This window comes from Chrysemys picta, chromosome 1 (assembly GCF_011386835.1).
Source record: "Chrysemys picta bellii isolate R12L10 chromosome 1, ASM1138683v2, whole genome shotgun sequence".
NCBI lineage: Eukaryota > Metazoa > Chordata > Testudines > Emydidae > Chrysemys > Chrysemys picta.
This window is the reverse complement of record NC_088791.1, coordinates 201,233,607-201,261,106: the sequence shown is the minus strand read 5'-3', so window position 1 is coordinate 201,261,106 and position 27,500 is coordinate 201,233,607. Positions and strand designations below refer to the sequence as shown.

Here is a 27,500-nt window from a genome sequence, read left to right as displayed (position 1 = left end):
GGATAAACTGCTCTTCCAAGGAGACACCCATACTAAAAACAGCTCTGATTCTGACTGGGGAATTCTGGGATCGCTAAACTAAATCCCATACTCCCAGAATGTTTTCCCATCTTGGAGACAAATGCTGATTGTTTTCCAAAATTCAGTCCTCCAGTTTGCAATTCTTGAGGCACTATGGGATACCTGCTGTAATGATCCAAACTGCACAGATTCTGTATAGTAGAGAGCATTAAGTGTAGATTTGCCAGCATTTGTTGTGAGGATGCACTGAATCATCTCAAACACCTAAACTCAGCAACAGTTTTCAGAAAATAGATCTGACATCTTTACAAAATGCATTGTGATGAGAAGAATATGAATCATAGAATCATAGACTTTAAGGTCAGAAGGGACCATTATGATCATCTAGTCCGACCTTCTGCACAACGCAGACCACAGAATCTCACCCACTCACTCCTGTAACAAACCCTTAACCTATATCTGAGCCACTGAAGTCCTCAAATCATGGTTTAAAGACTTCAAGGTGCAAAGAATCCTCCAGCACATGACCCGTGCCCCACGCTACAGAGGAAGGCAAAAAAACCCCAGGGCCTCTGCCAATCTGCCCTGGGGGAAAATTCCTTCCTGACCCCAAATATGGTGATCAGCTAAAACCTGAGCATGTGGGCAAGACTCACCAGCCAGACACCCAGGAAAGAATTCTCTGTAGTAACTCAGATCCCACCCCATCTAACATCCCATCACAAGCCATTGGGCATATTTACCGCTAATAGTCAAAGATCAATTAATTGCCAAAATTAGGCTATCCCATCATACCATCCCCTCCATAAACTTAGCAAGCTTAGTCTTGAAGCCAATGTACATACATGTTCAGATGTACATTCTTGTTCAAACTCTGACTGAAGGTAGGGATATCGGAATAGGGATATCGGAATAGGGAGGTGGAAGAATCAACAGCCTTTATGTAGGATCATTTTATTGTCCTGGTTTTGAAATAAAAACAGTCAAGGGCACAACATGCAAATCTGGGTTGGTCTTAAATAGATCACGATAGATGACCCATGTTCAAGAAAGATGAATTCAAACAGGCACAGGTGTAGAAAAGGGTTACTAGGATGATGAGGGGAATGGAGCCCTACCTTACAAGAGGAGGCTAAAAGAGCTTGGCTTGTTTAGCAAAACAAAGGCTGGGAGGGGATATAATTGCTCTCCCTCAATACAGGGAGGGTGAAGAGATATTTAAGCTATGGGACAATGTTGGCACAAGAATAAATGGGTATAAATTGACCATGAATAAATTTAGGTTGGAAATTTGAAGAAGGTTTCTAACCATCAGAGGGGTGAGGATCTGGAACAGCCTCCCAACAGGAACTGTAGAGGCAAACAAACTAATTAGCTTTAAGATAATTTATGAAGTAGGACTGTATGACAGGGTTGCCTGCACTGAGAGAGGACTGGGCTAGGCACCTCTGGACAGCTCTTACAGTTCATGCCTTATGTTCCTAAAATCTCACACTTCAGGGGCTTCTGGTGGGTCTCACTCATATGCTCAGGGTCTAACTGACCACCATATCCAAGGATGGGAAGCAATATTCCCACAAGTCAAATGGGCACAGATATTGGGCATTTTTTGACTTCTTCTGCAGCATGGATCACACGTCACTTGCTAGGAACATCTGGGTATATCTTACTAAATCAATTCCCTGCCATTGCATTGGTGCACCTCAGTCCTGTTCACTGACTTTGGCACACAATAGTTCAGTTTCCTGAAGACTGTAACACTTTGGTCTAATTCTGGTTGTTGGGCTTGGTCTGGATGTGGTTGGGTGGTGTTTAGTGGTCTGTGATGTGCAGGAGGTCAGACGGGTGGTCCTTTCTGGCCTTAACTCTATAACAACTCCACTGGGACCCCTGCAAAACTACTATTTTGCTGTTAGCTACTTAAAGCAGATTATATATTGCTCCAGGTTTCTAATTCAAATAAATAAAAGTGTTTCTATTAATAGAGAATAACCTTTTAAAAATTCAAAGTTTAAAAGCAGGCACAGAAAAGGATAAATATAGCTACTTACTGATTCCATACTTTGTCATATAATATTCTTTAGTAAATTCATCACAGTCACAGAGTTTTACCCTCCTTCCCCAAACATTGATCACTGCCCCTATTGTCAGGTCAGAGTCTTTGTAAAATTCCTGATGCACAGTTCCTGTCTAATAAAAGAAAAAAACATTTAAGAAGCACCTCTATGGAACTTTCTTAAAAAAAAAAAAAAAAAAAAAAACTGTTGAAATTTTACATAAATATTTGATCTTTAACAAAAAAACCTCCATATTTCACATTTTAGATGTTTTTACTCCCACTCCAAGCTAAAGCTTTTTCTAAACATTTTCACAAACACTGCATATTAAATTTCAACACTGCTCATTTAAGCAGTTCTACAGTGACACCAACATTCTTACAAATAACCTTCTTTGTTTTAAATAAGCAGGATGTTAGAAATGATAAAACAACTGTAATTACATTAGATGGCCTGAGGTATTCAAAAATATCTGACCTTACGATTGTCCAGAATGTAACGGCCTTTATTTCCTACTAAGCCTCCAAACACATTGAGAACTGTGCGATCTGTGATTGCACCAGGCTGATACAGCCCTGCTGGAGCATACTGCAAGGAAAAAGAACAGACGCTTAAGAACAGAGACTTCAGTTACCAAACAAAACCAGTAGTTGTATGAGACAATTTTTATGTGACTGTTTTTGTGTGAACATTTTTAGTGACCATATTGAGGTGTGCTAATGTTACTGACCTCCAAAGCCACTCTGCTGTTCAAACTATACATTCAGAGTCCTACTGTGCACCCAAGGGCACAGTCTCTTTCTCTGAAGCAAATGGAAAGCAAAGGTTGGCACAACTAAAGTATTGCATATCTTATTATTATTGCTGGTAGTTATTATATTATTGTAGCATGTAAAAGCTGCAAACGGGATTGGGGCCCCATTGTGTTGGGTTCTGTACAAATATAGAAAAGAGCTAATCAGCCTGTTCTATTGTGATGAATGTTCCTATAGGAGGTTTTTAATTTATACTAGTAATTTATTCTAGTTATAACCAAAAAAAAAAAAAAATACAAAACATTTTTAGATGAAGAATCAACTAGATGTGCGTATAACTAAAACAGATCTCATTATCTTTAATGTAACCCCAGTCTCTCCTGTATACCATCCCCATTTTGGGTAATCCTTTGCTGCCCCTTTCTCTAACTTCCATTGACTTCAGAGAGAAATAGACCCTTGAATCCCAGTCCTTCAATGAGCAGTGCATGGGTACAGGGTCTGCTAAGTCAGAGCTCATTGCAAGATCAGGGTCCCAGACTGTTGGCTCTTTAAGGCAGGGATCTGTTTATTTTTTAACTTGGCCTATAAACACCTATGGCTTACAAAATTAAATATTATAACAAATATTAAAAGCAAAGGAGGGGGGAAATAATTCATCACTGCATTACTCCAGACTTATAATGGTTCAAGTCTATCACCAGTTTAAAAATGGAATGACACAAAAACATTGTATTCAAACTCTAAAATGGTAAATAAGTTATGGAGGACTAAACTAATTAGTAGACCCTCTCTAAGGTCCTGATCTAATATCCATTGAAGTCAGTGGAATGACTCCCATTGACTTCAGCTGGCTTTGAATTAAGTTAAAGCAATGATACTGTAGCTGCTAGCAACAATTTACATTGCTGAATCTTGAAACTAGACTTTTTTTAAGGACTTAGGAAAAAATCATGGCCCAATTCTGAATGCACATCAGTTTTATGATGGTGTAACTCCACTAATTTCAATGGACTTATACTGATTTACACTGGTGTGCTGGAGTAATAAACTATTAAACTTAAATTTCTGCATTGGTATAAAATTATAAGGAAAAGGAAATTGTAGAATACAAACCTATTACTTCACCCATCTGAATTTTCTCTCTTCTTGATTAAGTATAGCATGCCCAAGCCTAATTATTTTTTTATAATTTTTGTACCTATTGTGTGATCAAATACGTAGGCAAGAAAAAAATCCCATAATTGTGGTTATTCTCAGTCATTTTGATAATATACTGTAATTATCATTATACTCCTAATACAGGCACTTCAAAATAATGCATTTAAGCTGTTAGTTGGCAAAAGAACTTAAAATATGCTGTATTTTTTATTCTTCACCTTTGGTAGCTTCTTCCTATTGAGGAAAAGTGGAACAGCATCGCGGCCTGAGTTTACTGGTATCACTTCTTTTATTTCAATAGTATCATCAGCCAAAAAATAGTGCAGAATAAGTTCTCGTGGGTCCCCAAACGTGGATTCTGTATCATCCCACATACAGTAAAAACGTAAAACGTGTCCATCGTACTCCAGAAACTGTTTCAGAGTGTCAAAGCGCTCATAAGGGCGCAAGGGCTTCATACTATCTGCTATCTGAAGATCAAGGAGAAATGAAAGAGAGTTTTAAAATTACATGTTCTCAAGTGCAGAAAAAAAACAGGGTAAAGACATGTTCTCAGATTAGTTTTAAGGGTTTCAAATTATGTAATTTAGCTACAGTAAATCAAACACAACATAGCCAAAGCACTATTTGAAAAAAGAAGATACTCTCGGTATATTTTTGAAAAGATCAATTATTTTAGACTTTTAAATCCTTGTTTCTCTTGCTATAAACAGTCCTTCTGATCAAAAAATTGGCAAGTTTTTAACGATAAGATATTAATCACCCTCTTTGATTTCTTTGAAGATATTTTATATCAGTAATTAATTATTGTGGAAGAAAGTTTAAACTAAAAAAAATTTTTTACAGGATTTAACATATAATGATTTGGTTATATGGAACCTTGAGCTACAAAGTGATCTATGTGGTTTACACTTATTGAATGGGGTATATTCCCTTCTTGGCATGCACTCATTTGTATAAATAGGAATTACACATATGCTTCAAAATGAAAATATATCCCATTTAGTATAAGATCTGAAAAGCAGCAGTTTCCAGTCATAGGAAGTTCCAGGATGGAGAAGTATTGCATTATATCTTACCCTGGGCTAAAGTTTTAGGCCCCAATTTAGGACAGCTTTTATATATGTTTAACTTTAAACACATGCTTAATGCTGTCCTGAATACGTATGCTTTGCTTAATTGAGAACTTGCACTGTCCAAAGAGGATGAAAGATGGCAGAATGGTGATTTTAACTGGCAAAAAATATATAAAATTGTTGCTGAAAAAAAGCATAGGATGCAGTCAAAGAGATGATATAAACCAAGGTGTTTGAAATTAAAAAATAACTGTTGATTTGGAGTTTTCAAGGCTTCTGCGGAGCTTACATAATTGTTTTAGAAACAGACTAAACTTGATCAATCGAGACAAATTTTTGATGGTTTACATGTGGACGCATCCTTTGACCTTTATAGCACTTAGATGGGACAACTTTTGGATATTTTCTTCTCCTTAAGGGGAACTTGAAAACTTTCTAGAATGTGATCCTAAGCTTTGCACATCCATGTCACAACCAACCAGCACCAGCATTTCCATCATAGTCACCACCCTCCCCCAACGTTGGAATGCAGGGATTTACCATCACACAATTTGGCATTCTTTTCCCTAGACCTCCAAGGTGCTGTGACCAGACTAAACAAGAAGAGGGAACTAGGCAACATCACTTTTTCCATGGCGGTGTCTGAGCAACTGCAGAGATGTGAATCTAACGTTCCTACTGCACCTTGTTTGTGTAGCATTTTCCACCCCCACCTTATTCCTCCTGCTTCTCTCTCATCTTTCTCTTTTTGCCGTGTGCTTATTTAGAGCTTGGTTTAGCCAACCAAGAGAGGCTTCACCTTGTTCAAAGTGGTCCTGAGCAGCCCAATCATAGTAAAATAAAAGATTTGTCTTCCACTGACTAGTCACAGAAAAATAAGAGCCACAAAACCGGCTGGAATTTGCACTACAGCTGTGTGTATGATTTTCCAGTAGTTGAACTGCAAATACCAAAAGAGAGAAGCTTCATTTTCATTCTTCTCTCTCTCTCTCTCCCCATTTGAGTGAGTTTATTTTGCATTTCTTAAAAAAAAAAAATAGGATTGACCTTTAGCAATAAAAGCTATCGAGCAAAGACACCCATTACCAACTAAGAGCTCATCAACATTAGGAAAATTCATCCTGGGTGTGTTTTCACACAAGTGTATTCTATAGAGTCAGATTAAAACAAAGGGATAGGCCCAATACCTGAAGTCATGTGATGAGTTCAAAATTTCAGTTTTCATTTGACAAAAAAAAATAAAGGAAGTTTCTAGCCCTTGTAGTTATGGTGAAAAGTTTGAAAACATCAACAAAGGACAACTAATGCACAGATGTCTGCCTGAGACTGCAGACAGCCTGACACAGCTTCCAAGATGTGCAGGCTGCCCCATGGATCTTTATGGGGTGTTAAATCCCATTGTCACTGCTGGTCACTGTCACAGAGGAGCCTCAACAACAGGAAGGGAGAGACAGACATGTGGGGTCTGTACTAATTGCTGCTTCCATGGATGCTGGCTGGACCCCTGACAACTGTCTGCAAACCCCTGACCACAACTCCCACTAAGGGCAGGTCAGAAAAAAAGCACAATGCCTCCTCTCCTCCATGCTGATGAGGAAGAAAAGGAGACATGGCCCTCAAGAAAGTGACCAGGGAAAAATCTCTTGTTGCTACTCCCACTGCTCTTCCCTGATTTGTGGGGAGACAGATCCCAAACCCTGCAGAAAACAAAAATCTATACAGTGTTTAGGAACTGACAGGGAGGGAGACTTGGTGGGATGTGTGCATGTGCACATGAAACTGGAAGCTTGTGAGACAGAGTGGATGCCAGGCAAGGGTGCGACTGGGACCTTGGGGATGCAAGAATTTGTTTCATGTAACACAGTGGTTCCCAAACTTGTTCCACAGCTTGTTCAGGGAAAGCCCCTGGCGGTCCGGGCCGGTTTGTGTACCTGCCGCGACTGCAGGTTCGGCCGATCGCAGCTCCCACTGGCCGCAGTTCACTGCTCCAGGCCAATGGGAGCTGCTGGAAGTGGCAGCCAGTACGTCCCTCGGCCCGCGCCACTTCCAGCAGCTCCCATTGGCCTGGAGCAGCGAACCGCGGGCACTGAGAGCCACGATCGGCCGAACCTGCGGACACGGCAAGTAAACAAACCGGCCCGGCCCACCAGGGGCTTTCCCTGCACAAGCAGCAAAACAAGTTTGGGAACCACTGATGTAACATAGTTTTAATAAGCAGAGGGTGTAGGGACTAATGAGGACATAGAAAAGTGCCCAAATGAATGAGTCTACAGTCACACATGTGCTTGGACCATAGAATCATAGAGTTAGAAGGGACTGCAAGGGTCATCTAGTCTAACCCCCTGCCAAGATGCAGGATTTGTTGTGTCTAAAACATCCAAGACAGATGGCGATCCCTATCCAAACTCCCTTTGAAAACCTCAAGTGAAGGAGCTTCCCTGGGCAGTCTGTTCAATTGCCATATTGTTCTTACAGTTAGGAAATTTTTCCTGAGATTTAATCTAAATCTGCTATGCTGTAGTTTGAACCCACTGCGTCTTGTCCTGCCCTCTGTAGAAAGAGAGAACAACTTTTCTCCATCTTTTTTTTTTTGGCAACCTTTCAAGTACTTGAAGACCATTATCACGTCCCCTTCTGAATCTCCTCTTTTCCAAACTAAACATACCCAGTTCCTTCAGCCTTTGCTCACATGGCTTGTGTTCCATCCCTTTGATCACCTTTGTTGCTAGCATCTGGATCCTTTACAGTTTCTCTACATCCTTTATATACACTGGTGACCAAAATTGGACACAGCACTCCAGCGGAGATATAACCAGTGGCGAGTAGAGTGGTACTATCACCTCCCGGGACTTGCATGATATGCCTCTGTTAATGCAACCTAAAACTGCATTTGCTTTTTCTGAAACAGTATCGCATAGCTGACTCATGTTGAGGTTGTGATCCACCACAACTCCCAGACCCTCCTCAGCAGTGCTGCTGCCAAGCCAGTTATCCCCCATTCTGTATTCGTGCATTTGATTTTTCTTCCCTAAATGTAGCACCTTACATTTGTCTTTGTTGAATTTCATGTTGTCGTCTATAGCCCCGTTCTCCAATTTATCAACATCCCTCTGAATTTTAGCTCTATCCTCCAAAGTATTGGTAACCCCCCATGAGCCCAATTAAATCTACCTTTAAAAATGTTAGGGAGACAAGGTGGGTGAGGTAATATCTTTTATTGGACCAACTTCTATTGGTGAGAGAGACAAGCTTTCAAGCTTACACAGAGCTCTTCTTCAGGTCTGGGAAATGTACTCCGAGAGTCACAGTTAAATATAAAGTGGAACAGATTGTTTAGAACAAGTAGTTAACCTTTTCAAGGGACTATTAAAGGTGAAGTGGAAGGGGAAGGAGGAGGAAGCTGAGGGGGTGGGTTGTTAGTGGGTTACAGATTGTTGTAATAAGCCATAAATCCAATGTTTCTATGTAGTCCATGTTCCTTAGTGTCTACCAGAGTTCTGAATGTAAGCTCCCAGGCTCGTCTTTTGAAAGTGTTGTGCAGGTTTCCTTTGAGGATGAGGACTAATAGGTTTATTAGTATTCATTCAGCCTACGCAATATCATAAGTAGGATGTTGTGATTGGGTATACAAACCCCACACTGGACAACAAAGGGTTAAAGACATGCTCTGGGCTCAGGCAGCTCTGCCCGCTATACTTGCAAAGCATGCACAGGCTGAAGGAGGAGCTTAACAGCAGCTCACTAGTGGCATACCTGCGAAGAGGACAGACTGTTAACGCTCAGCCCCTGAGAAAAGGGCTGACTGACGGCAGGAGCTTCCCCGACAACCACTGCCTGAAGCCTTCCCTGAGGGAAGTGAGGGCCAGGCTCTGACATACTCTGAGATAGAGACAATCCCCTCTGTCTCTTATTCTGTTTATTTGCATTAATTCTCTTCGTTTTTTGCTCATGGACCACCCCAGAAGTGAAGAGACTGTGAAGTGACCTGGCTGGAGAACCAAGTCACAGGAAGAAGCAGATCACCACAGAGGAGCAACCATTGCCAGGAGATACCCAGCGGGGAGAGAGCTACTATGCCATGCCTCACCACAAGGAGGCATCATCAGTGAGTCAACCCCTTCACAACTGGTGAAGAATGCAGGACTTCTTCCCACCCCTGGAGAGGGTGAAGACTGATTGACCCAGATTGCCAAACACCCTACACTTCTACAGGTCTGAGTTGGTAGGTCAGACAACATGGATCTCAAGAATCTTCTCAAGTGCATGACAGAGAATCTGCAGCAGCTGCAACTCCTGCAGCAAGTGGCAGCCCAATAGCAACAGCTGGCCCAGCCCCTAGAGGCACAACAGCAGCAAAGGCTGGTCCAACAGTTAAGGGCCTGATGCAGCCCAGGGTCTCCCAGGGGTTTCCCCCCCAGGCCCCATAGGCCTCACCTGTCAGTGAAACTCACTAAGAGGAGACTTGAGGATGGACCCAGAGGCTTTCCTAGTAATGTCTGAGTGAGTAGCCACAGCAGCCCAGTAGCCACCTGACCAGTGAGCTACCCTGTTGGCACCTGACCTGACAGGACCAGCATAGGCTACATACTGGGGGCTGGATGTTCAAGTGAAAGCAGTTGTACTCGACTACCCTGACATCATGGAGGAGACTTTCTGACAGAGGTTCCATGGGGAGAAATTCCCCCAGGGAGCCTGACCCTGCATGGTTGCCCAGAAATTGAGACTTATGTTGAAGGTGTTTAAAGCCAGAGATTTGGACAGGAGTTCAGTTGGCTGAGCTCATCATGGGTGGAGTAGTTTGCCCACATGCCTTCAGCTCAGGGTAGACACTAGGTACTCAAACACCGGCCAGAGTCCCTAGCCGATGTTGTATGGCTGATGGAAGATGATCTAGCTGCTGAAGTGGCTCTGGCAGCATCACACAAGAACCTGCCTGACGCCAAGGGAGCCCCTCGACTCACCAGGGGTATTGGCGATGAGGCAGTATGGTCTCAGAAGCACCAGCCTCCAAGGGCCCCAGGCTGTCCCTGTTGGGAAACCCCAGCATCTCAGGCCCCAGCCCCAACAAAGGTCAGTGGGGGCCACATGGACTCCTCTGCAGGAAAGCCAGGGGATGGAAGCAGACAAGCCACATAAGGAAAGGCTATCTCAAACATTAGGCTTAGGGCCAGTGCCCACTGAGCCAGCAGTGGGAGTTTGCTTTTCATGTGGGCACCCAGGTCATCGGTATCACAAGTGCCGCTACATGGAGTGTGGTTGTGGATAGCTGTGGAAGGCAGATAACTGTGCCCATAAGCAAACACCAGCTAAAGTAATGGTCTCTGTTCGGATAAACGGTACAGAGATGATGGGTCTGATGGATTCCCAGTGTGGGCAGACCCTGGTCCAGGATGACTTGGTCCCAAATCCTGAGCACCCAGGGAGTCTATCTTTCTACAGTATGTTCACAGAGACGTTAATCCCTATTCTAATGTACACGTGCAGTTGACTACAGAGGAAAACATGAAGTCCCTTGTGTGGGGCTCACCTCGACACTAACCTGCCCCATTATCTGAGGGTGGGATTGGGAGCATTTCTCTGAGGTACTGAGGGAGTCTAAACCTGCCCCAGAGGAATTAATTAAGGGTGCCTTGGGAGATGGGATCTCAAACTCTGAAAAGTTGGCAGGTATAGGTGGGGAGCAGGACCCTGGAGAGGGGGGATCCATCTCAGTGAGAAAGGCCACCAAACAACAAAGTGATCTTGGTCCCCCTAACAGGAAGGGGACATTCTAACTAGAGGGACTTGACCTCACCAAGAATCAGAGGGAAGGTTTCTGGCCCTACCAAATCCATGGCCATGAAAAACACATCACGGACCATGAAATCTCATCTCCCCTATGAAATCTGATCTTTTGCGTACTTTTACCCTATACTATATACAGATTTCACAGGGAAGACCAGCGTTTCTCAAACTAGGGGTCCCAACCCAAAAGGGGGCCACCGGGGGGGGGGTCACAAGATTATTGTGGGGGGGTTGCAGTATTGCCACCCTTACTTCTGCGCTGCCTTCAGAGCTGGGTGGCCAGAGAGCGGTTGGCTGCTGTCCGGGTGCCCAGCATTGAAAGCAGCAGCACAAAAATACCATACCATGCCATCCTTACTTCTGCACTGCTGCTGATGGCAGCGCTGCCTTCAGAGCTGGGCTCCCAGCCAACAGCTGCTGCTCTCCAGCCACCTAGCTCTGAGGGCAGCGCAACCACCAGCAGCAGCGCAGAAGTAAGGGTGGCAATATTGTGAGTCCCCTACAATGGGAGCTGCGGGGGTGGTGCCTGCAGGCGGAGGCAACGCACAGAGCTGCCTGGCCACACCTCCGCCCAGCAGCTGAGCGAGGGGGATGTTGCTGCTTCCGGGGAGCCCCCCAGGTAAGCGCCGCCCAGAGCCCACCTCACCCCATCCTGTGCCCCAACCCCCTGCCACCTCCCATACCCAAACTCTGCTGCTGCTGGTGGGGGGGATGTGGGGAGCCAGGTAGGGAGCCTGCTGGTCCCACCAAACTTCCCCCCCAGCACCAGCGGGGGTCCTGGGCCACGTGCTGCCGTGTCCCGTCCCCCCCTCCGAAGCATCCGGGCTGCCCTCCCCCAGCGCCCGTGGGGCCCCCAGGCAGTCCCTTCTGCCAAGTTTTATTCACTAGTATTTTTAGTAAAAGTCATGGACAGGTCACAGGCCGTGAATTTTTGTTTACTGCCCATGACCTATCCGTGACTTTTACTAAAAATACCCATGACTAAAACGTCACCATTAAATTTCAGATTTAAATATCTGAAATCATGAAATTTAGGATTTTTTAAAATCCTATAACCGTGAAATTGACCAAAGTGGCTTGTGAATTTGGTAGGGCCCTATTTATGACCAACTGCCAGTGGTGAACAGGGAGGTGATAGACCCTCAACAAGCAGAGCAGTACCCCTGGTCTGAGCTCCAGGCAAAGCAACTGTACCAGTAGGAGAAAGACCAACTGACAGGTGAAGTTCAGTTGCAACTCCTCATTCCCTGGCCTCATAGGTGCAAGGTTATGCGACTGGCTCCCAATACCCTCTCTGCGGGTTACCTCAATCATGAGAAGACCCTGTCAGGATTCTGGATCACTTTTTTTGGCCCAGAATTCACCAAGAAGTTAAAGGCTCCTGCCCCAAATGCCAACAAGTAGGACCTAAAGGAGTGACAAAAGCCCCTCTGGTCTGACTCCCCACAGTAAGCATCCCATTTGAAAGCCACAGGATGGAACTCCTAGGGCCTTTAGAAAAAAGTGCAGCTGGGTGCAAACATGTACTAGTTATAGTTGATTACGCCATCCGCTATCCTGAGGCAATCCCACTGCATGTCCCCAATGCAAAGATTATTACAGCAGAACTGCTAAAAATCTTTGCCAGAGTAAGGAGTACCTAAGGAGACCCTTACTGATCAAGGCACCAACTTTACGACTTGGCTACTGAAGTGTGATCTACTAAATCGAAAGACTCTATATATGTCTGTCTATCATCCACCAATGGATGGTCTGGTTGAACAATTCAACCAGACCCTGAAAAGGATTTTCAAGTTTATTGCTGAGGGCCCGCTTCACTCGGCTCATCTGATCCCTCCCCTGTTGTTTGCTATTTGAGAAGATCCCCAATCATCTACTGAATTCTCCCCGTTTGAGCTCTTATGTGGGAAACAACCATAAGGAATTCTTGCTACTTTGCAGCAGAGGGGAGGCATCTGGGGAACAGCTAGCAAAGTATTACAGTTAATATATATATTAAAAGAGTAACTTCCAGCCCTACATGTGGTGAATCAGATTTATTAGAGACAACCTCGTTTTTTATACTTTGTCTCAATAAATCTGATTCACCACATGTAGGGCTGGAAATAACTCATTTTATACATACAGATATTAAATGTAATATTGTGCAGTTACATGCACACAAACATTGAAGACAATTTCACTTCTGTGTTCTTACAATTTTTAGTAACAGATAAGAACTGTTTTATCAAGCAAATACACACAACAGATATTGCTTTTATCGTAAGAATTTCTCATGCTAGCTATTCCCCAAATGCTTCCCCTCTGCTTCAAAGTAGATGTGCACATCAACAGGAAAATTGACCTGTCTGGGACTATATTATGTTCTATTGCTTTTGATAGTGAGTCAAAGTAAACCAAATGGGTATTTTCTTTTCTGCTTTATTCTTTTTGTACTAATTCCAAATTTAATTGACATATATTAAAATAGTTACTTGGACACATTTTTAATTTGCTGCAGGAGAAATGTTCTTATGTAATATTCTTTGCATATGAATTCACAGAGGCTTTTTTGTTTGTAAAATTAGATTTTCACCATCACTGTTTTGCCTTACCTTTTGCCGGCCTCTGGTGTATGGGTCTTCTGGATGATAAGCTGGAGGATTTAATCTGACTCCCAGCTTCCTCAAAAAACATTTTGTGAATTGATCACAATCTACAATCTTATATCTTCGGGCATAAAAGATTACTTCTGTATTGATGTTGAAATAATCTACAGTATAAAACTGATCTTCGTTAGGAGGCGGAAGTGGAATCCGATGACGTCGGACAATAGTTCCTGTATCAAAAAGATAAGGTAAGTATCTTTTGCTCCAAGGATCAAATTTCACATTAACCTAGTAGGCTTGTTTTATTTTTAAAAAATGGAAGAACCAACATAAAATAAAAAATCAGCAAAAGTGAGACAACTATTCCTTTGTTCAGCAAAGATCGTGCACATAACTATATGTAAAGAGGGATCTTTTTTCTTCTTCTAACAACAACAACACTTGGCATTCATCACCTTCAGAAGTTCACAAATCACTCTCCAAATACTGAGGTCAAACACACCTCTGTGACGCAAGTAAAGAAAATCGTTACCTTCTGAGACCAAGATTTACAAGTATGTTATTGGAACAGATTCCCAGCTTGGGGCCCTTAGATCTCAGAACATGATTGGCAGGTATTCTCTTAGCAGCATTCTAAACTGGATGACCATCCAAAGGGGAGGGCGGTCTTTGCCACTTCTATTGAGAAGCTATGGCAGCCCCTACTGCCTTTTATCACCAGTTATTTTCTAAAGAGAAAGTTGAAAAGTCACACGAAAACCAAATGGCTAAAACTCTACGGAGGTGGAAAGCTGGATGACACAGTTTGGGAAACAAAGGATGGCAGAGATGGGATGTCCCTATACAACACTCTACAGGGTGAGAACAGTAATCCATCACTGTGATAAGAGAGGACAACTGTCCTGCCCAGGAGAAACTGCCTTAACTTCCAAGCATGGAGGGAGGGGCCTTCATCTTAAGGTCACTAAGTAGTAAGTCGAAAGCAGGGGCAATATTGGCTTCCAGTGTGGAAATGCAGACCACTGACTTGGAGAAGAGGCTCAGGGCTCACCAATCTGACAGGGACCAGAACCCTAATAGAAAAAAAAGAAACTTCACTTTGAATCTAGACAAATTTAGGACTTGCTTTAATTTTATTCTTTATAATCTATTACTAATATCCACACTTAAGAAAGGAAACCACTATTGTTTTATCAGCCAGACACTGGGAGATCAGTATATATCTTACATTTTACTATTATTCACAATCATAGCACTTTGAGCATCTCAAAAGACTTCGGGTTAATTCACTAGTATTTGTAAACACCACCCCACCCATGAAGTAGACAGAATTAATATCCATCAACTGAAACAAAGTAATTTAACCTTTCCTGAGGCCTCAGTTTTCCCACAGATAGTCTGTGACAAGAACCCAGAACTCCTGAGTTCACGTCCTGTGCTGCAGCCATAAGATAAGGAGACAAGGGCATTCATTGACTTATACAACGCCAGGAGGACTGGGGTTACTAACTATTGGAATCTCTTTCCAGAGGTTCTGAACATTATTAAATCCTATTACCCTTCAAACTGCTTGTTGCCCTATTTCTTGTTACACAGAGCCAGCCATAATCAGCTGATTGCCCAATTACCCATTATTATTTATATTATGTAGTACACAGGTGCCCTAATCAGGAAGCAGGACCCCATTGTGTTAGGCACTGTACAAATACATCACAAAGAAATGGTCCCTGCCTCAGTGATCTTACAATCTAACTATGAAATGAGCGATAACAAGCAAAAACAACCACCAGGTGGGGGAAGCACCAGGTAACGAGACAAATTAAATACAGAACAATAAGCAGTGGTCACAACACACCAGCTGCCTAATAATAGCTGGCCCATCCACAGCAGCCTTAGTTTTGCTTTTACAAGTCTAACCCCCCCAAAATAAACTCTGTCATATTTCAGCCTTTTGCTATACCCATGGGTGCCTGCAAGCATCTATCTTAGAAACCGTTGCTCTCCATGCTGAATCATGGAAGTCAAAAAACAGACACAACTGATAACAGACAATGCCACCTCCAAGCCCTCACAGATAATATTTTTTAAACGTCTGCATATTTGACTTTAGGAAGAGAACTGATGAATTAGTAGCCCTTCTTCCATCTCTTGACTGGATACTTGTCCTTCTGGGGCTGATCATTCCCAACAGGCACTCCCAGCATTGAGAATGACAAACTTTACATCCATCACACTGCAAGTCTTATATTGTTTTTTCCTTTTGATATGTCTGCCTGGAAAACCGGACTCTCAGGGAAAGGGTGGAATGAACAGCAGATGGTGTCCTGTGGTATACGAGTCTCATTTATACTAATGCACTGTTACACTGTGAGCAGCACAAAGGGACTTTAAGGTGGGCGTAAATTGTCTTCAATGGGACTATACCTGTTTAAAGTTAGACATGCTTAAGTACGTTGCTGAATTGGGCACTGAGCATTGTAGTGATAAATGCCTTAAAATTACATATTACTCACAGTACTTCAGAAGCAGTTTGTAGCCTACTGCTCAAGTAATGTGCTGTAGTTAGGCATGTACACATTAGGACCTACAATTATTATTTTTCTCTTCAGAGTGAATTTAGTGTTTATAATAAGTGGTGAAAAGACAACAGAGGACTTTAGTCCAAGGATTTATTCACGTAGGAACACCAGCATGGGCAACAGTAAAAGGGAAAGCTTTCCCACACCAATGTTTCTCAACCCATTACTGAGAAACCACCTCTAGGGAATGAGAAGGTAGTTCAGCCTTCATGTCCTTTCAGTCTTTGCCTCCCTGAGGAGCCTACCAACAAAGGTACCACTTTGTGGCAATAATTTTGCAATCAGGACATCTATTGGCTAGGATTGGAATAATATCACCAACTCATCCAATCAAAAATTGTAAACTGTTATAATCACTACTTACAGCTACATAGTTCTTTTACCACTAACGGTTTCCAATGTGCCATACAATACTAATAAAGATGTAACAATATTCAAACAGTTCTAGTACTTAAGTGAGTACCGTGTAAGTGTGTGTCATATACAATATCTTTGGGGTCTTGTCCCTACTCTTCACCCAAGTAGGAGGTCTCTTCCCAATATCTTTCAACTGTGCATCTTGCACTCTACTTGGTACCACCTGAATCCCTTTTTGATATTTCTCCAATGTTGAGAAGTGGTAATTTTGCTGGGATTCCTCTTATGTATTCCTGTTTGGAGTGTGAATTGCCTTGTTTCTTAGTTAACCCATGGAAATTCTTTATTGGATATCTTATTTCCCTGGGGAATGGCTCTAGATGGGTTACATTCCAGCCCTGTATTCTCAGAGTTATTTGTCAAATATTCACTCCTGTTCGGAAAAGATGCCAATTTCTTCTAATTTTCAGGGTAGTTAACCAAATAAATAAATACATTTCCCACTGTGTTTGCCCTCTACTTTCATGCTACAATTTAAGACCCAGTTAAGTCACACATATATCATATCTATGTCACTGACCTCTCATTGGAAAATAATTATGAGCTACTATCTGGCTAGTCCAACACCAGGTCTGGATACCCACGATAGACAAAGCCTGCTCTATGGACCCATACAATGAGTTGCAAAGATTCTCCTCAGGGTTTATGATGTATCAATGTACTATCTATGTGCACATTTAGACCGTGTCTCCACTAAGACAACAAATCATAACACATTCTAATTAACATGATGTAAAACACTACTTAGCACCAACTGTACACAGGCACAGGTGGTGTTTAAAAACGTGTTAGCTGGTCATGGTTAACACCTGGGTCTTGTGAGGTAATCCCTCAGCCAGAGCCTGAAATGACTCATCCCTCGGGCATGCTGCAATAGCCAACGCAGAAGCCAGGACCAGGTCAGATGACCCCCATGGGCAGCTATTTATCCCACAGAAAGAGCAGTCAGCCAGTCTGTGCAACGTCACCACTTGGCTGGGAACTCTCCCTCTGCCTTGTGGTGTTACTGACTGCTTGGGCTTCCAGCCTGCACCGCTCCTGCCTCAGGCTTCCAGCCTGCTCTCACCAGCTGGCCCTACACCAGCATCCACCTGCACGTGCCCTAACCAGCTCCACCTCAGCCTCACTGAGTCACCCAGTGATCGCGCTGACAGGTCTCCCCCTGGGTTAACCATGACCTGCTACATATTTTTAAACACAACTTTCCTTACCCATATAAGAGGCAAAATCATGTTTAATTATCATTTTAGTTAAAATACATTAGTTAATGGTTTTGTAACATGATGCATCTTCCCAGTGTAGACAAAAACTCCCAAGAGTCGGTTTCAACTAATTTTTCATGGATACTGTGTCTGATTGTGATACACATTTCATCTTGGTGCTAGGTAGGTAAGAATTACTTTGCCAATGGAAAATGTCTTGTGCAGAGGGTGTCAAAAGCACCCTTTTAAAAAAAATGAGTTATTGTTATGCCTGATCAAGTTCATTTCGTCAAATGTAATGTAGATGATAAACTTTAGACTGGTGAATTTGAGATTTAATAGACATTGTTCAGCACAGTTTAGGCTTTTATTATCCTACTTTCGTCGGGGGGGGGACAGGGGGAGACCATTTCCGCATTAAAAAAATTGCCATAAGAATCCATTATAAGAGGACCTGTGTATGCATGCTCAGCTAATCAGATCACTCAGAATGAGTGAACATTCTAACACCTCTTTCACCTCGTTAAGTAGATGTTACTTCATACAGTGCAGCATCCAACAGACTATTCTACTACATTACTGATTTTTTTTTATCTCCTTCTGTTCAGTAGGGCCAACCCTCTTCTTCATTATACTCATTTTGCTATCTGGAATATAGCTTCTCTTCTGTACCAGCCTGTGGTGCTGGCATTTATTTTCACTATATGCTTACTCCAGGAGCCAGAACATGTTATCTTTTCTGGCATGACTGGTGGACTGACTCTCCACAATCCTCGTTGGAGTCTGGGCGACAGGAAGTTATTAATATATTTATAGAGCACCCCTGCCTGTGTCTCTTTAAAGTGTGCTTTTATTTTTGATTTGGACAAGTCCAATGGCATCTTACAAGATATCTTTAATACCAAAAAGGGATGCAAGGAAGGTTTAATGTTAGATTGTAATCTTGCTGAGCAGACCAGGGAACAAATTATGTCAAAATTGAGTCTCCACTTCCTCCCTAATTCCACAGGGAAAGTAAACAGCACCAGCACTCTTCCTGGTATATCTTACCTTCCGTACACAATGTCTGAGCTGTGTTGGCCCATGCATTGAGTAAAGGGAGGCAGAGGGAAATGAGTGAAGCCTTCACTCTACTCCAGGGGTTGGCAACCTTTCAGAAGTGGTGTGTCGAGTCTTCATTTATTCACTCAAATTTAAGGTTTCGTGTGCCAGTCATACATTTTAACGTTTTTAGAAGGGCTCTGTCTATAAAACTATAATATATAACTAAACTATTGTTGTATGTAAACTAAATAAGGTTTTTAAAATGTTTAAGAAGCTTCATTTAAAATTAAATTAAAATGCAGAGCCCCCCGGACCAATGGCCAGGACGCGGGCAGTGTGAGTGCCACTGAAAATCAGCTTGCGTGCCGCCTTTGGCGCACGTGCCATAGGTTGCCTACCCCTGCTCTACTCATTCAAAGCCCACATTCACAGAACACCCCAGGAGCCTCTGCTCACCCCACAATAGAAAAAGCAAGCATGAAGGAGTAAGAGGGCTCCTTATATCCACTCACCTGTGTGAGCATGCAGCGAGAGCATGATCTGGCCCTGAATAAACATGATAGAATCCTGATTATCTAAATGTTCCAGGAAACATCATAAAACTTTAGATAATCAGAGTCAGTTAAATTGGAGGAGCTAACTGTAACCTCGCTTGCCTGATTGCACTTTCCTCTTCAGCCAGCTGGCCTTGGGGAAGCCAGCCAGCAGGCAGCTCCGCTCTCCTTTTCAGCTGGCTGACCTTGGGGAAGCCAGCCAGCTGCTTAACTGTGCTCTAGATTGTGGGGCTTAGGCTGCACTAGAAACTACAGTTAACCCCATGGGACATAAATGACTTTCATAACAGAGAGTGTCGGCTAGCCAGGGTTCAGTTAGCTGGGGATTAGGAAATGGATATTAGAATCACCCTAACTTGTCCCCTCTGCACATGGAGGATTTCTTGTTTTTGTTCTGCAGTAACACTCTGACCCTGGAAAGATGTAGGTGGAGTTTTTATCTGTTTTCAAGGTTACTGATCTCTCCTTCACTCTGTTCCCCCATAGCCTTACTTAATTTTGTGTATTTTGATTGTCCTGGTATTTTTTAGCTTTGGTTCCAGTTTCTCCAAAGTCAGTTTCAAATTGGCCTGGCAAAACATGAATGAATGTATTTGTTTCTCTGCTTGGAGAGCTTTCTTCTAATACTTCTAAGGGCTTGTATACGCCGTGGGGTAACACTCTACAGGAGTGAGATTTCTACAAAGCACTAATGTGTTGTGTATTAATTGGTCCACATAGACTCTGCTGGTGTGCACTAAAGGTTCCCTAATGTGCTTTAATGCAGTTCTGCTTCAAACAGCACTATGTTAAAGAGCACCAGCAGGGTCTATATGAACCATTTAATGGGCAACATTTTAGTGAGCTTTAGAAATCACACCTCCACAGAGCGCATTACCCCACTGTGTAAAACAAGCCCAAAAGTTTTTTTCCTCCTTTAGTATTGTAAGTTCAAATTTTAGCAATTCATCTTCTAGCATTAAATGTAGTTTACAATTTTAGTTCCTTCACAGCAGCCTTATTTATATTTTGTACATATTCACATCCTTATATTGCTGCCAATTTCACAGAAACTTTTTTCAAGTCTCTGAAAATCATTTCTGGAGATCCTTTACTCTTAGGGGGTTTTGATTACTGGTAAACATACATTTTCTGCTGTTTTCATTTTGTTTATAAGCTAATTCTTTTACATTTGTAAACTCAATATTGCTTCAGAAAAACTTTTTTTCATTTGTGTCTACCTTGGAGTATTCTCTCGGTATGTGAGTCTATATAATACTCTGTCACCAAAGCAGCCAGCACTAGCCACAACAGAGAGCACACTGGGTAACTCACAAGCTTTCATGACCCCACCATGCCCAGAGAGACCCACACAGGACATCACCCCTTATCTACACTACATGGGATACAGCAGAAGCTGGAGAGATCTCACAGGGAATGGACAATAGAAAACCCAAGCCTCTTCACTGAAGCAACCATCTGCAGCTGAAAGAGTAGGGGATAAGTCAAGGCCCTCCAGCCACCTCAGCAGTACTACACCCAGAAAGACCCACTGGATCACTCTCCTATATCCTCTCCAAATGAAAAATAGGATTAGTCAGCAGGAGCCTTCTCAGTCTTCTACCACCATTCTATCAACCCTGACACTTGGCCCGTGGACTTCTTTCCCCTCATTTACCTCTACTGTCATTGTTCACTGTTTCTCCCTGATTCTGCCCCTTTCCTACCACTGCATCCCCTTAGCTACCCAACCTGGTTCTCCATGACTATTATCCTTCTTACACCCACTCTACTTTCTTTCCCCTCACCCTTCCAACTTCCCCCCGCTCAGCTGTCCTCTCACTTAATCCACTCCCCTTACTCCAACAATCCCTTCTCCTGAAATTCAACCTTGAGCGCAGCTCCCTCGCCCTCAAAAAATCCATAAATTTTCAGTAATAATTAAATACCTTTTTAAAAAAAAGCACCAGAAGGATGCTCTTGTAGTTTACACACTGGACTGGGATTTAGAGACCCGGGTTCACTTCCTGGTTCTGCCAGACTTCCTGTGTGACTATGCACAAGACACTTAATCTCTGTGCCTCAATTCCCCAATTGTATAATGAGGATAATTTTACTTCCCTTCTTAACAGAGGAATTGAGAGGTTAAATCCATTAACACTGGACGTCTCTGGGGGTGGAGGGAGAACCTGAGAGAAGAGTGGCCATTTCCTTAGGAGTGCACGCTGAGCTTGTGCAAGAAAATACACACAGCCTCCTTGATATTTTACAAACTCCTGCCTCAGAAAGAATTACCTTTCCCATTAATGAAGCCTCGTTGGAGCTGACAAAAACCATCTGGCAGAGCCTCACCTCTATACCAATTATAGTCAAATGGGTGGACAAATGTTGTCAAGTCCCTCATCCAGACTTCAATTACTTTTTTACCCCACCAGTTCCCAATTCCTTGGTGATCATGGCTGCTCTTGACAGTCCCATCTTAAAGCTATTCCCAACGACAAGCAGTTCAAGAGACTGGATTTATATGACCAGAAGGCTTATTCTACCACTACTCTATAAATGAGAGTGGCCAACTATCGAGTTCTCTTCTCTACATTTTTTTTTATTATTTTTTCCAAAATTTCATGACAAGTTGCCACAAGAACATAAGGAACAGTTCCTAGCTCTGGTTTCAAAAGGACATCTCACACCCTGATCACCACCACTTGATGACGCTTATGGGATCTTGTGTTCTATGGCCACCTCCATCTCCATGAGTGCTTTTCCTATCTGTAGACTTCTGGCATTCCAAAGGAGCTGCAAAATACAATCAAGGACTTGCCCTTCATAGGGTCTAAGCTATTTCCCCCGAAAAACAGATGGTGCTATGCACAGCCTGAAAGGCTCCCATGTAACGCTCCCTACGCTAAGAGTTTACACACCAGTGACAGAGGAAACAATTTCAACATCACCCGTACTATAAGATTCATGAACATTACGGGATTCCATGAAGAGAAGGTCTAGACCAGCTTGATTTTGCCAGTCGACGTTGTCTACAGCTGGCCCTTCTCACCAGACATCAACTTCCAAGCATTCATTTTGACTGCTTGATCAAGGACAGCACACTGACCATATCTTCTTCCTTCAGAAGACGCCTCTCTCTCTTTCACTGTGCTTGGAAAGACATCACATCAGACAAGTAGGTGCTCAGCACTGTCAAGGAGGGATCTGTTATCCACTTCACACCACTCTCAGAACCAGGGCAAGTCTCTACATCCCAACCTCCAGTCTCCCCACTTCATGGATGATCCCTGGTTGAACACTCATGAGAGATCGTGCTCCCAGGATAGTCAAACCATCTTGTTAAACAACAGAAAAATCCAGTAGAGATGCAGCAAAGATCCATGTATGTAGCAAAGTTTAGGTTTGGGTTTATGACTTGGGCGCAATCACAACATTTATTGCCCCATCAAACAGAATTTAGGCATGTACTGGACTATCTGTTGCACCTGAAATCATGTGGCTTTCAGTTAGTTCTGGGAGAGTCCACCTGTCTTCCATATCTCACTACAACCGGCAATAGATGGATTTTCTATTTTCTCTCATCCTTTTGGTTTCCAGATATCTAGAAGGTATGCTGAATGTTTACCCGCCTGTGCCTAATCCCCTACCTGTATGGGATCTCAATTTAGTACTCTCCAGACTAATGGGATCCTCCTACGAACCTATGGCAACAACTTCACTACCTCTACTGTCTATGAAGATGGCATTTCTGGCTACCATCACTTCTGCAAGGAGAGTTTCAGAACTTCAAGCTCTTCTGGCTGACCCTCCTTTCATGATCTTTCATAAAGCCAAAGTTTCCCTTAGGCCACACCCCAAGTTTATTCCAAAGATAGTGTCAGCTTTCCACCCGAACCAATCTTCACCTTCTGTTGTTCTTTCCGAAACCCTCTTCTTCTCCAAAGCTGAAGAAAGACTCCACACCTTTGATGTTTGTAGAGCTTTGGCGTTCTACCTGGACCATATTAGATCCTTATGAGCCTCTCCCAGGGTTTTTGTAGCCTATGCTGTGAGAGTTAAAGGCCAAGTAGGGTATGTCTATACTGCAATTAAAAAGCCGCAGCTGGCCCATGCCCACCGACTCGGGCTCAGGCTAAGGCAGTGTTTAACTGTGGTGTAGAACTGGAGAGGAGTTCTGTGACCCTGCAAGGTGGGAGGGTCCCAGAGCTCAGGGCCCAGAGACTCTTGTGATGATGCTAACTCCAGCAAGTCAGCATTACAGTCTCTGTTCAGGTGATCCGAATGTGTTCCATCTGTAAGGGAGCTGCTGATGAGTCACCTGCAGTGGAATGTACATGTGCACAATCACTTGAAGGATAAAAAGGTTGGTTACTTGTGCAGTAAGTGTTGTGCTTCAAGATGCGTTGTACACATGTGCTTTCCACAACCCTCCCACCTTCCCCTCTACTTTGGACATTAGACAGCAGCAAGGAGGAATGAAGAGGAAGGCAGCAGACAAGCTTGTTTTATGCCCTCAGCTGGGTGCATGAGGAGAGCAGGGGCTCATGTGCCAGATAATGGTCCTGCTGGCAAAAGTCTTTGACTCAAGTGTTTTTGGTGCACACACACCACAGTGGCATGTATATGTGCATTACACATTTCAAAGAACAACAGTTAACATACTGGTAAGTAACTGTTTTGCCCCCACCATGGTAGTATCTGAGCACCTCACAAATGTTGAGGTTAATAACTTTGAAGTCCTCTGGGGAGAGATGTTGAATCTGGACTGATGACTTCATCAGGAGAAGAGGATGAGATACTGGGGGAGGGAGGAGAACATCTAGGGGTTCCTCCATTATTTATCCTTTCCCGATTGTGTCGAATACAGTAAGTGAACGGATGGTAGCAGGAGCCTGACCAGAGGTTTCCTGTACTGGAGTGGGAGGAATCCTCCCCTTAGATTGTGATTGTGATGGAGGTCTAGAATCCCTCAGAGCAGCCCAAGATTAGTAAAGCTAGAAGGGATACTGCAATGTCTGAGTAGCCCAGGGTGGAAAACCAGTCCTGATTCTTAGGACCCATAACCCTGGTAAGAGGTCTATAAGGTGATCTAAAAGACCTTCGAAGTGATACAAGTTCCTCCCTTTCAAAGTCTGAAGAAGAAATGTAGCTTTCTTCAGAAACGGGAGGGGCAGTCCCCCTTGGAGTCTGCAGTGGTCAGGGTATGGAAGACACCAGCAGATCCAAAGAAACCAAGGGGAAAGGTGGCCGGAGTACCAACAAGGTGATTGGTGCTGGCAGTACCAATGGCGCTGGCATAATAATGTAGAGAGACACGCTGTCTGCCCAGACTACGTCACAGGCGCTGGCATTGCTGAGCATGCCGGCAGTGCTGATTGTGCTGAAGGTGCTGATAGTATCAACTGTGCCAAAGACACTGAGTTGCCCCAACTGGAGCCAGGTATAACAATGAAAAGTCCGGTAAGAGGAGGCACAGAAATTCCCTTGCAGACAGGAATGCCTGAGGAGTCAACACGACTGAGACAGGTAAGTCTTCAAGTAGGATAGTTGGAGAACTGGCAATGCCAATAGGGTCTGAATCAGCTGTACTGACCATGTATCAAGTAAGGATGAAGACACTGCTCTCAATAGCCCCAAAGGAGCCAAAATTGACAGTGTCACCTCAAATCGTGCCAGTGAGTGCTTATGCTTGTGACGCCTCAAACCAGTACTGGAGTGCTTACTGGAAGCCTTCTTATGAGATGAAGAGTCAGAATGCTGGGAATGCTCTGAGGTGGCTGGGGGAAGAGGGCGAAGAGTGATGTTTTCCCATCGACTTCTGCTTGGGATCCCAGGTAGCAGTAGGAGCACTTCTTGTTGACTTGATTTCATTATTTTGTTGTTGGGGTCCAGTTAGGAAAAGGGGCACATCACCCTGCTTCATCAGGGCTTTGAGGCGGAAATCCCTCAGTCTCTTAGTCCTGGTAGGGAAGGAGTGCAAATACTGCAGGTGTCCCTCACCAAGCCAAATCAAAAAGCTTTTATGCCTGCCTGTCACAAGGAAAATAGCTCTGCATGTGGTACGCTGCCTGAATCCTGATGATTTTTCTTCATTCCAAATTACCAGTTTTTTCCTAAATTAGATCTAAGTAACTACACTAACTTATAGCTACACTAGAACTAACTATACATAACTATATACAATACAATTATTTAGAAAGCTGGCAAACCTAAGCTAAAGATATGGGGAGCTCCAACTTTCGCCACGGGTTGCGAGAAGAAACTGAGGGAGGCAGTGGATCAGCCCTTTTTATGCCCTTGGCTCGGTGCACAAGATGAGAGAGGGCACATGCAGCACCTAGTGATACTACTGGCTAAAGTCTCTGACTCGAGTGCACTGGGTGCACATACACCTGCAGTATAAGTGCACAATCACTCGAAAGAGAATATGTAAGTATGAACAAAAATAAATGTATAAAAATAACTATGTGAAACATATGAGCCATTGTTACCCTGATCTCTTCACTTATTTGCTGTAATTCTTTCCCACACCCTTTGTCTGTTCTCCCACCCTCCTCCTTTTCAAGACTAAGCTCTTCTAAGTGAGGACTACATTTTCTCATATCTATACTGTATCTAATGCAGTGTGGCCCTAGTCCTGAATGGGACTTCTGAGGGTTACTAGAATATAAATAATATTAACAACATTAGACCACTGTTGTATCTACAACTGAATGTACTTGGCAACTAGTGATTTTGGAATTTTTTTTTTAAACAGTGCTTTTAAATGTTGTCTTTGCTTGAGTACTTTTAATGTGCTCAGGCTAAACAATACACCCGCAATAGACGTTTTCATATATATCAGTAATAGAAGTTTACTGTCATTTACTGTGTGAAAGAGTTAAAAATCTTCTGTAAAATCTAGTTTCCTGGCTTTTAGAAAAGCCAAGTTAATGCATACTTCTTACCTTTCCTGGGTATTTATTTAACACAAAATATAAATTCCTTATAACACATTGTATTTTACAGTTTACCTACATCAGGCAACTGAAAGATCACTGGCCGCCATGAAATTTAGAACACTTAAAATCTTCATTTTGTCTTTATGGACCATTTTATTCAAATGACATGGCTGAAATCTGTAATCTGCTTGGCTGAAGAGGCTGTCTCTATCCATATCATCTCTCTACAGATTAGCAGTTTTCAAACTTTTTGAGCTGAGCCCCCTCTTTGAGTTACAATTTTTGATTGCACCCCCCCCCCCCCCGATACCTACCCCTCCCCTCTTGGGTTTTCAGGGTTGGGGAAGGCGCATACAATGGTCTCTGGGGGTAGAGCCAGCACTGGGCATGCATATGTTGACACTGACCTACAGGCCAGGTGGCCTACTGAGGTGAGTCATGGGTAGAGGTGGCACTTCATGCCCAACACACCCCCACCCACACAGGGCTGGCCTGAGCCCCCCTGAATATTTCTCCATGGCCCCCTATGGGGGCACACCCCACAGTCTGAAAACCTCTGCTATAGACACATTGAAATTATAAAGCCTCTTCAACAATCCAAGTGGCAACAGAGAGTTGGATTGTTTTTTAAAAAAATCTCAGAGTAGTCCTTTTGAATGAATTTTAATGCTTCAAGAGTTGTTGTATGCAGTGTTGTAGCCATGTCAGTCCCAGAATATTAGAAAGACAAGGTGGGTGAGGTAATATCTCTTATTGGGCCAACTTCTATTGGTGAGAGAGACAAACTTTCAAAAGCTCGTCTCTCTCACCAATAGAAGTTGGACCAATAAAAGATATTACCTCACCCACCTTGTCTCTCAAGAATAGTTGCTAATTTTGTAGTAAAGAATCAGGACAGAGTTGTATAAGCCATAAAGTTCTTCCAGATACACCTGTATAGTGCACTGAAAGTATTTTTGCTTCTCTACAATAATGTCCAAGGTAAGTTTCAGTATCTAGAACCAAAAGAAAAAAAATAAAGTACTCCAATAGCCGTCAGCACTAGCTTCAATCAAGTATGTAAGAGATAAGTCAGAACCTTCCAGTCTCCACTGGAACCTGAGCAAACTGTGTGAGACTCTAAGCCCAGCAGCCTAGCCTCTCCATCTCCTACCACTACACGGGCAATAGGGATAAATATTTGTCCAACACCCAAATCCATGGAATGGAGAATGGTCTTGCTCTATCTTGCTTTAGTGAAACAAGCCTGCAACAAGCTCCAAAGTGGCACCCTATGTTGTATTGCAGGCTCTCAAGCTTCAGGTGCACCAGCTGCTGAAGATCATTCTAGTAGCCAAGA

General features: G+C 43.1%; 1 protein-coding gene across 3 annotated transcripts in view; it reads right to left on the bottom strand.

Annotated features, from left to right (window-relative positions):
* Positions 1-27,500, bottom strand: part of EFHC2 (EF-hand domain containing 2) — a 90,556-nt gene that overhangs the window by 42,538 nt on the left and 20,518 nt on the right. For all 3 annotated transcript variants that reach the window (XM_005301778.4, XM_065578539.1, XM_042859190.2), the window contains 4 exons: positions 13,449-13,672; positions 4,213-4,464; positions 2,556-2,666; positions 2,073-2,211 (listed from right to left, as the gene is read on the bottom strand). In XM_005301778.4, the coding sequence (XP_005301835.2) occupies positions 2,073-2,211; positions 2,556-2,666; positions 4,213-4,464; positions 13,449-13,672 (726 nt within the window). The remainder of the gene's footprint in view (positions 1-2,072; positions 2,212-2,555; positions 2,667-4,212; positions 4,465-13,448; positions 13,673-27,500) is intronic.